Here is a 10930-nt window from a genome sequence, read left to right as displayed (position 1 = left end):
GGCAATATTGTGTGTTCTGAGTTTCCTAACCTTTCCTTATACAGTGAATTCCTCTTCATTGATTGAAAGGCCATATATATATATATATATATATAATCTCCTGGAATAGACATTTAATGTATGAAAAAATAATCCAGTGACCTGAGATATAAATCACTTTGTCAACATCCCTCCTAAAGCAAAGCTTGGGAAACACCAGGCTCCTGGAATGTTCTGATAAGCCATGAGCAGAACAAGATGGTCTACTCCTCATCTGGAAGCTCAACCTCTATTAATATGGCCAAGATATCACTGGAGCTTTAGATCCCTTCTTTGGTCTCAGTTTAATTGCTTGCAGTTGAAAACTGCTTCTGACCCCAGTTTCAAGGGGTGGGTAGTAAGGCTTGGGATTGTGTTTTGTTTCTTTATAGGGATAACCGTGGATTAAAGAATGAATGCCTAGCAGTGATGCCTAGCTGAGCCTTTTGGGTCTGTGGGTGGGAGTTAGGCTGAAGATCTGGGAGCATTTTAGACCACAGTGACTTGTACAAAGCCCAGAGTTGCAGGTGATTTCGGGGCCTGTGAAGAGGGTGGAAAGATGCACCCTATGAATGGATTGGGGATACCACCAAAGACAGCTCAGGTGCATGTGAGATTAAGCCAGGTCAGACCCTGGAGGGCCAGGAGTCAAGACAGAATGAGGGCTGGACTTGAGGTTCATCTTGCTTGCAACGCAGAAGCTCATGCAGAGACCAGGCCTAGGGAGCTGGAGGCAGGAAGATCCGGGGGAAGGCTGCTGCCCTCTCTCAGAGCACAGCTGCACAAGCTGCAGGGGAGTGATGTTAAGGATGAGTGGGGATGACAGGACAGAGAGAAATCAAGGAGATGGAAGCAGGGTTGGCTTTCCCAGGGTGCCTCAGGAAGACAAGAAATACACAAGTGAAGAAGCCTGGGCAAAAGGGAGGTGTTCAGGGCTGGAGAGATGGCTCAGCAGTTAAGAGCACTGGTTGTTCTTGCAGAGGATCTGGGTTTGATTCCCAGCACCCACATGGAGGCTAACAACCATCCCTAACCCCAGTTCCAGGGGATCCAGGGGATCCATCTTCTGACCTCCTCAGGCATTGCACAACACGGGTGCACTTACACAGATGCAGGCAATACATTCATACACATAAAATAAATAATAAAAAAATTAAGAAAACAAGGGAGGTGTTCGAAAAGGAAGTTGAGGCTGAGAACATTTGGATCACTCCCTGTCGGCAGGCAACTGGGCAGGAGCAGGCCTCTCTGGGCAGCTGTTTAGCGGACATCCTGTCTCCAGACAGGAGCTGCCTGAAGCCATCACCGGGTCACCGTAGGGCAGGGCCTTGAGGTGGTATCCACAGAAGGTATCAGGCAAGTCCTGGGGCTACCTCTAGGCTGGACCATCCTCTCTCTCTGCTGGGTGCATAGGAGGGGTTTCTTCTTCCCTGCAGCCAGAACCAGAAGAAGGGATGGGACCCTTGGCCGTGGGAATGCTCCGTCTTCACCTGCCTTCTGACAGGTCTCACCTCCAGTACTGTATATGTGCACATTTGTGTGCATGTACATGCATATGGAGACCACAGACAACCTAGGGTATCGTTCCTCAAGTCACCTTCCACCTTGCTTTATGAGGCAGGGTCTGTCATTGGCCCAAGTTCATTGATTAGGCTGGGTGCGCCCCAGGGATCTGTTTTTGCCTCTCTAGTGCTGGAATTACATGCCTTTTTGTGTGGGTGCTGGGCATCTCCAGACTCTTGTAGCTCTGCCTTCTCCCTAGGTTTCTCCTTCATCCTCTGAGACAATCACCAGGAGCTTCCCAGTGGTCTCTCCTAGGAGCAGGTTCAAGAGCACTTCTCAATCATCCTATCTGGTACCTCAACCACACTCCCTCTCCTGGGTTCCCTGGTAGCCTCTGCCCAAGATGTGTCCTCTGCCTGGGACATCCATTCCTACCCCCATTCCAACAGGCTGGCAGTTGGCATTAGTCACCTAATGTTTCCTCCCCATGGCCTGAGGCAAGACACGGCAGCCTGACACCCTCGCATTCCTCCTCCATCCCCAGTGCATTGACAGCATCCTCACCTCCACCTGGATTCCCAGGTGAGTATACTCCAGCATGGACCCCTCAACTGCCTCCAACCATCTGTGTCACATACCCAGCTTATTCAGACCTCTTCCCTGCTGTTGATGAAGCTGCCCACTTCCTGCTGCCACCCACGCTCTTACCAGCGTTGCTGACTGGATTCTAAACACTGGGCAAATGCCAGTGTGGGAGAATCAAGGCCGTGGTGTCAGAATGAACACTGAAGTTGGGAAGACCAAAGACTGGGCACTTGGCATGAGTCACAATCAACCAGGAAGAGACGTCCAGGTGAGTCTGCCAAGCAGGAGTGGCGTGTGCTAAGACCCGGGGGCTGGAGAGAAAAGCTCTAAGAGGCTAGAGCACAGGAGCCTGGGGGCGTGGACCACAGAGGTGTGACAAGAGGGCCTCCTTGGAGTTAGCCAGAGGGTAGCACAACCAGCTTTGTAATGTAGGTATGCTGAAGCTGTTGGTAGGGGCGGCTGGACAGGATCAGGGTGGACATAGGGAGCCCAAGGGAGAAGCCACTGCAGAAAAGTGGTCCAGGTGAAGAGCTGATGGTCACCTGGAGGAAGTGAGGGTGTTGGGAGGTTAGGGCATAAAGTGGTCCCGATGGCACAGGGGATCTGGGGAGTAAGGGAGCCGGGGGTGTAAGGGTCACTCACATATACCACTACCCAGAGAAGAGTGGACAAGGATGGATGAACCAACCCCCAGGATCCAGTCAGTCAGAGCCTCATGGTTGGCCATTGTATCTGCGGATAAAGAAACTGAGGCTTGGTTCTAACAAGTGCCCCGAGACTTGGAGCAAGATTCTGGTTCTCTGAGTCTGCCCACAGTCACCCACCTGGTGGTGGACAGCACAGGTACAAAGGGCCCCTCTGTGGTGAGAGGTAAGCATGCCTGGCCCCCAGGGCAGAGCTGGGGCTTCTCAAGGGATGGGATGGGTCATTTTGATAATTGAATTTTTGAGTTAGACTTAAAATATGGCCAAGATTGAAGAGGCAATCTGGCGGGGCGGCCCCCCGCAGGCAGGCTCCTCAGCCTCCACAATGCCAAGACCTTATTAACAAGATCACTCTTTCTCTGTCCACTGACCAATAACAAGCAGTTCTCAGAGCGGCTGTGTCGAGGAATTCAATTGCGGGTGTCAGAGCCCCTGCCCTGGCCACCTAGGACATCACGCTGGGACGTGCAGAGATGGCTCATGATGCAGGGGAATGGCTGCAATTTTTCCAACATGCAGCATTCTGGGGTCTGAGACAGAAAGATCTGGAAGTCAGGATCATTCAGAGAGCAGGTTCTGACAGTCTGTTTCCTCGGTGGTTAAATGGGCTGGGGTGCAGATCAAGATGACATCGGGCAGGGCCGGGGGCAGGAGCACAGGTGGGGCACTCCCTAGGTGAAATGGAGAGGGGCCTTAGCCCCTCCCTCATCTCTATATTTTTAGCGACTGCAGCTGGGCCTCTCAGGTGCTGTTCAGGTGCACACTGTGATTAATTTCACCAGGGGAAATTGATGCATTTTTTGATTACTGTTTCAGAGCCTCCTGAATTCAGCTGCTGGTAAAATTAACTCACCAGGGACAATGGAGCTTTTACCAAGGTCCAAATTGTCCTTATTTGCAGTTTGTTCTTGGCCCTCACCCAGCCCAAATAAAGCAGAATGCTCCCCCACCTCCCAGAAGAGGGAGGGCCTTCCCTAGCCCAAGGTTGGGAGTAGTTTAAGCTGGTGAATAACATCATCCTTGCTGCTTTGGATGACTGTGTAGTGAAAAGCCATGGGAGACCTAATGTGCCCACTGGGTACCCAGAACTATCTGCCCTCCACCTACTCTCAGGTACCCCAGGCTTAGCAACCAGATGAGCTCAGATGAACCAGGTGTTTCTCTCACAACCCCGCTCCCCCAGCTCATGCCCTTGCCAGTGACCAAGATTAGCTCTCACAAGAGACATGCTAAGTGTGTGCCAGGCAAGATAGCTCTTGGATGATCTTACCTCAAACCTGGTCTGAGTATTTCCTAAGTACCTTTACCAAAGCCCCACCCACCTGTGGCATAGAAACTCCAAATAGCACTTCCAAATCTGGCCTGAGGCCACCCACTGACACACTGAGGATGGGGTTGATTTGGGGCAAGAGTCTTATTGTCCATTACTTTGAAATTTTGAAGCTCATGACATCAGGACTGGGTGGAGAGGGAACTCCCACTGAACCCTGAGGCTGGGGACTAGAGGCAGGTCTATGGCTCTCCTCGACAGGCAAGCTTACACTTGGGAGGGCAACACTGTGGCCTATAGAGAAAGGAACCCCACGTGACTAAATCTGCATCTCGCACACTTGCAGGCAGGAAAATGATGCCTCTGTACAGGAAGAGGGTGCAGATGACAGGAAGAGGCCAGCCCGACTCGCCCAGCCCCTTAATGAGCAGATGGAGCTGGAAAGCAGGCACCTGGGCTTCAAGCACCCTCTCCCTCCAGCTGGGCAGTCGAAAGGCCTGACAAGTGCCCTGTCTAGGCAGCTGTGATGTAGCAGGAGAAGCCAGCCTGGGTTTGGAAGGACAGTGGGGGTCAAAGCCCTTGGCTGTCCTGTGAAGGACAATTTCAAATGCCACCACAGTCCTAGAGCTAGGCCCGGGGGGGGGGGGGCGGCGCTCCAGTGAAGTAGTGGGGCATGGAGGGTGCCTGTAATCCACACTGGACTGAGCAACACGGCTGTTACTCTTGTAATGTGAAGTGGCTGGAGGTCTCTCCAAGGGCCTGGCCCAGCGCTCAGTTGAGTAGGGAGTGCCTGCCATGGGCCAGCATGGCATTCAATGTGGACACAAGACACTCTCTAGGAGCATGGGGAAGATTCATAATGGTGGGGCAGGGGCTGGGGGCACAGAGAGGAAGGCACCGTTGAGAATCAGGGGTCCAAGGATTTCCAAAGCAGGGAAAGATTGCTTGAAGGCCCACTCAAAGCTGGCTAGGAAAAGAAACGGTAGGAACACTTCCTCGCTGGGGCAGGGAAGAACAGTGGGACCATCTAAGATGGAGACAGTTGGCTGGCTCGGACCCCAAGAGAGCAAGGAGGTAAGAGGAAAGAAAGGGGGGGCACAGGCTGTACCTGGGGGCCCTGTGAACCCTGCCAGGGCCTTGGCCTGGGACCAGAGAGAAACAGGAAGTCACCAGTGTGGGTACAAGGGAAGCACCTAGCCAGATGCAGGGCCTACCTCTGCACCTCGGCTGCTGTGGGGAGAGGACGGAAAAGATTCTGAAGAGTAGAAAGTAGCCAAAGGCTGGGGAACAGGTAGAGGGATCCATGCAGAGACAAGGACCCCTACGAGGTCAAAACAGAAAAGAGGAGGAAGTGTGGGAGGAGATGACGGCAAAATGTCAGCACGACGGACGTCGGTAGCTTGTCTGGTTGGCCTCTCCAATCTCCACAATGATGGCAGCAGGTGTAGAAGAGACTGAGTCAGGGCTCTGAGGGTGCCCCAACTGAGCTCATGTCAAGCCAGCACCTGCTCTGGAGCACTTTGCAATGAGCACGAGCCTGTGAGCTGAAGAGCAAGGCCAAGGGGTCAGTGTCACGTCAAATGAGGCTGGTGTGGCCCAGTTTGCCCCTTCCTCTCAGGGCACCGGGTGCCCTGAGCCTGGCTTGAGCCTCAGTTGCAAACAGGGTTAAGCTCTGTTTTGTTTAATTCTCAAGGACACTCAGCTCAGGAGCAAGATTAAGAAGCAGCATGGAGTAGTACAAACGCCTAGTCCCAGTTCCAGGCCTCACTCTGCTCCCTAAATTGAAACAGCACCAGCTTATAGGACAGCTTTAGGCAAAGACTTGGAGGGGCCATGGACCTGCTGGGGAGACACTGTACCCAGGCCACTCTGCATGACTCACTTCCCTCTGGACCCCAGAGTGGGTTCAGAAGTATATGAGGTCTCAAGGCCATGTGGCTCCCAGGATCCTGGTGTGTCCTGTATGGGAGTTCAGGACCTGGGCTTTGTGGCGCCACCCAAAATAAGTGGAACACACATGTGAAATGGGATGAACCGTTTAAGGGGAGTCCTCCAACTGCAGCTCTAAGTGCTGAGTTCTCAGCTCTGAAAGTGGATGTGAAGTCCACCAACATGCAGGATGCCTAGATCCAACCGCAGCATCCCAGAGCTCAAGGCCCTTCTGGTGCCTGACTGCAGAGCACTGGAACTTTCGAGGCAGCTGCCTCAAGCCAGTTCTCAAACAGAAATCATTTTGGGAACAACACACTTCATGTGACCAACAGCTTTTCTTTCCTTCGCCTCCAGGAGCCACAGTTAGGACAGAGACAATGTGATCTCAGGGCCACAAACTTTATTAGCTGAAAGTTCTCCTCATGAGCCTGGTCTGCTGGGACTGGATGTTCCTGGATGGGCAGCCCCGGGCCTGAGCTAAGAAAAGGAAAATGGGGAAAAAAAAGAGAGTTTTAGGTCAGGGAGGGTTTCTGAATTAAGGTCCCTGACAAAGTAAAAGGTAAGGTGCTATTTTGAAATAGCCTTCAAAGACAACATTTAATTAGTAAAGAATTATGGAACAGAATGACCATGAGAGCACACTGCATTCATTCATTCATTCATTCATTCATTCATTCATTCATTCATTTGAACACTGAACACATGTCCCTGTGCAAGCTGCAGTTTATTTCTCACTGGTGAAGACAGCACTGAAACTGAGAAATCAGTGTCCACTGATGACAGGAGTGAGAAGATGAACTTTTCATGCTCCACAGGCAGAAAACTGTAACTGTTCGTGGAAGATATAACCTTTGGTCCACCCTTCAACTTTATTTTTCAAAAGAAGCCATTGCTGGCTCTGCCCCCACACCTACCACACAGCAATTTGCAGTGAAAACAACTCAGGGAAATTACCTCCAAGTTTCCTCTGGCTTTCCGAAGGACTTGGTGGGTGATGACCACTGAGGAGAAAGTGAAGAAAAAGGACAAAGAATAGATCAGGGCAGGATGAAAACAGTGTAGGCAGCAGGAAGCCCCCCAAAAGGTGAAGAGCTATCACAGGTGAGTCTGAAATGTCCTCAACAGGCTCATGTTTGAACACTTGGTCCTCAGCCGGTGCCGCTGTTTTTGGAAGGTGTCCTAGTTTAATTTCTGTTGCTATGATAAAGTGTCTTGATAAAAGCAACTTTAGAGGAGAAAGTGTTTGCATTAGCCCATAGTTCCCGGTTACCGCCCATCATGGTGGGGGAAGTCACAGAGCAGGACTTGAGACAGCTGGTCACAGCACATCCAGCCAGGAGCAGAGTGTGAATGTATGCACGCCTCGTGCTTGTACTCAGTTGATTTCTCTACTTTCATCCAGTTCAAGACCCCTCTGGCCCCTACCTAGGGAATGGCTTAAGAGTCCTCCATAGACACACCAAGACGCCTTAATCCCTCCTTGAGGCTTGCCCCAGGTGAGTTTAGGGTGCGTCAGGCTGACAATTATAGTTAACCATCACAGAAAGAAGGCTGAGGAATCTTTGGCACTGTGGCCTAGCCAGCAGGGCAGGCCTTGAAGGAATATCCACGTGGCTTCCTGATCTGCCAAGATGTGAACAATCCATGAGTTACCACCACCCCAGTCGGATCTGCTTCCCCACCATGAAGGATTGCATTCCCTGAAACCATGAGCCAAAATAAATCCTTCCTCCCTTAAGCTGTTTCAGATATTTCTGTCACAGTGATGAGTAACTAATCCAGCGGCCCTGAAGCAAAGGTAAGTAGGAAAATCCCACCTGTTCCTTCCCACACCCCAGAGGAAGGGCAGACCACAAACCAGGCCTCTTCAAATCTTCACAGGGACCCAGAGGGGCAAGCATGCATGCTGTTTTCCAGAGGCAATGCCAGGCTCTGAATGGCCACCTGGCTGCCCCAGGGTGTCCTGGGATCACCTCTGTGGGTTGGGGAGGGTAACGGCACAGGGCAGGATCTGACCAGCACCCAGCTTCCTCTGACGTCCTGAGCCCTGTGGGAGGTAATGTGGAAGCAAGCCCAATTGTGAAGACCCACACCAAATGTCCAAGGAAGTTCAGCAAAGCCAGGGTTGTACGTAGTCCTTCTCAAGCAAGCTTCTAGTGGCCTCAGAGAAAGATCTTGGGCATTTTATCTCCTCATGTCCATCAGCTGGGGGAACAGCTCAGCATGGTTCTCCTGGGCAAGTTACAATCGGCCCAGACAAAAGACGGCTAGTGGTGAGTTCTGAGAACCCTGCTCACTGACACCTGAGCTTTGTCAGAGCTCTGGAAGAAGGGGAGTGCACACCACTCAGGAGTGGCCATAAAGGGACCTGGCTTCCTTCTGTAATCCTTGCTTCTCCAGCACAAGCTCCACCACTGATAAGAATAGCAGGTTTCTGAGCCTGATAATGAGTCAGTTCTACAACCAGTGCTTAGGAGGCTGAGACAGGACTGCCATGAGTCTGAGGCCAGCCTGAGCTAGAGTGGGTTAATAAAAAAGGGGGCGGCACTGGAGAGATGGCTCAATGGTTAAGAGCACTGACTGCTCTTGCAGAGGACCTGGGTTCGATTCCCAGCACCCACATGGCAGCTAATAACCATCCTTAACTCCAGTTCCAGGGGATCTGGTGCTCTCTCCTGAACTCCTTGGGCATCACATGACACGGGTGCATCCACCTACAATACACTCATAAACATAAACATAAAAATAAATATTTTTTTAAAAAAGGAATCAGCTCTAACTAGAGTGAGGGTAGGGAGTCCCCTGCTCCTGGGTGGGACAGACACAAGCATAGGGATCCAGGCACTTGCCCTGTGCTGCCTGGGGCTAAACGGCACTCTCAGAATAGCTTGTTCTGTGGTAGCCTGGAAGAAATGTTTTTCTTGCTTTACAAAAATTTCTACCTGGACATAAGGAGGTCAACAGAGTGGGCTTCATGTTTATCAGAGTAAAGGAACTTCAAAGGTGTTCTCGGCTTTTCTATGCTTTACCCCACGGGCCCAGAATGCATCCAGGGAGCTCATATCCCTGACCTAGTGTGCAGCTCTAGGGTGGACAGGAATGTGTACACACTTCTGGGCAGAGACCATCGCCTTCTCAAGATTCACCAAGGGCCTATGACCCAGAAAATGTCACGGCATGAGGGTTAAAAATAATCTTGAAAGAGGACTGAATGTACCCAGTGAACCAAGTTCATCATAAGAGCTAAGGATCTCCTGGCCCAAGTTTTGATTGTCTCTCTTACATCTAAACAGGTGTACCACCCATGTTCCAATACTCAGAAATTCCTGCTGTGGTGGGAACAAGGAGGCTCAAAGTGGTAAAGAAGGCACCCTGAATCAGAGTGAGCCCAGAAGAGAAAAGTCACACCAGAGCCACCCAACCTGTCCAGGGCTCCCCCACCTCATCAGATTCTGGCAAGGAAGACGCCCACCTGCCCCAGGTCAGCTGCCAACTGTGACTCATTGAAGACCCCAACCCTGTGATGCAAGATTACTACCCTCACTTGGCAAAGGAGGGCCTGATGCTCAGAAGGGAAGTGGGCAGTGTCAGGCCCTATGATCCATGAGTGGCAGGTCCCAGGGCACCAGGTCTTACCCTTTCCCTGTGCTGTCCTGCAGACTCTGGAAGTGTCAGTTCAACCCAGGAATGGGCTAGCCTTGGCTCTTTCTCATATTTGTTACCATGTGGGAAAGGAAGAGGGGATACCATGCCAACCAGCACTCCATCACTTCAGAACCAGGAATAAACTTGGCAGGCTGGTAGGCTTAGGGATATTTAGGGTTATTTATCCCCACTCATCAGGATAAAAGACAGAACCTGAAGCAGAGGCCAGGCCCATGTCAGTCAACCCCATCCTGCCCTGAGTCAGGCCAGCTCCAGACCAAGCCTATGAGACACTGATGGATGAACCCCTTCCATAGGCAGCACATCTGACTGAAAGGGAAGAATTAGCATCTGCTGAGCATGTGCTCTGTCCCAGGCATTAATGACACTGTCCCGATTCTGCAGGTGGGAGACTAAGGCACTCTCTTTATGGTTTTGACTAGGACCCAGGCTCCTTTGGACAGCTGAGTTTGAAATTCCTGTCCCTATTTAGGGAAGAGGAACTTAAAGCTCAGAGCAAGGGCCACTAGATGCAGGTCACACAGGAGGGCAAAGCTCTGAACTGGGTTCACTGGGCTGTGAACAGTCCTCACTGGTCTGGAATGAAGCACAAAATGGTTCCAGTCCTCTGATCTGCCACACTAGTATAACTCATCTGAACTGAATTCTGCCCACCTCTCAAATTCCTCACCGGAAGCCAGAGTCAGCAGCAGGAGTCTCGTGGCTGTTCAGCAGGGACACCAGTGCTGGAGCTCTACCTGCCCGGACTAGGCTGTCTCCTGACTCTCCCATTTCCTCTGGCCCCTGCTGCCCTTGGAGTCTAGCCCAAATGCTCCACAGTCACCTGAGTATGCCCAGGACTAGCACTGTCACTCACACCACCTAGGGCTCCTCTTCTCCACACATGATCTGAGTCTCAGTCAGACCTAACACCACCCACTGCTGTGGGCCAATCACCCATCTTTCAAAGACGTCCCTTTCCACCATGTCTTAGCTCAAGCTCCAGTCTCCCCTGCCTGCCTAAGGGACTGCTGCAGATCTGCCCAGCCTCAAGGCCCCTATGCTCAGTCATGAGATCTTCTAATACACACACAGACCACGGCAGCCCCTGCTGCTCCTTCTTGAGTCCGGCCTACAGGCTCTTTATAACCTGGTCCCCACTTTCCCTTTCTTATGGTTTGGGTATGAAATGCTCTCACAGGCAAGTGTGTTTGAACATAAGGTTCTCAGTTGATGGCACTGTTTTGGGAGGGTGTGATTTGAGGCCTGACTA

General features: G+C 51.6%; 1 protein-coding gene across 7 annotated transcripts in view; it reads right to left on the bottom strand.

Moving 5' to 3' along the window:
* Window positions 1–6397: 6397 nt before the first annotated feature.
* Cdk5rap2 (CDK5 regulatory subunit associated protein 2) overlaps window positions 6398–10930 on the bottom strand; it is a 209865-nt gene continuing 205332 nt past the window's right edge. For all 7 annotated transcript variants that reach the window (XM_029563710.1, XM_029563713.1, XM_029563711.1 and 4 more), the window contains 2 exons: window positions 6967–7013; window positions 6398–6489 (listed from right to left, as the gene is read on the bottom strand). In XM_029563710.1, coding sequence (XP_029419570.1) covers window positions 6433–6489; window positions 6967–7013 — 104 coding nt within the window. In that variant the 3' untranslated portion in view covers window positions 6398–6432. The remainder of the gene's footprint in view (window positions 6490–6966; window positions 7014–10930) is intronic.

The sequence above is a fragment of the Nannospalax galili genome, unplaced genomic scaffold (assembly GCF_000622305.1).
Source record: "Nannospalax galili isolate Female #2095 unplaced genomic scaffold, S.galili_v1.0 scaffold34, whole genome shotgun sequence".
In the NCBI taxonomy this organism is placed as follows: Eukaryota; Metazoa; Chordata; class Mammalia; order Rodentia; family Spalacidae; genus Nannospalax; species Nannospalax galili.
This window is presented reverse-complemented; position numbering and strand designations above follow the sequence as displayed.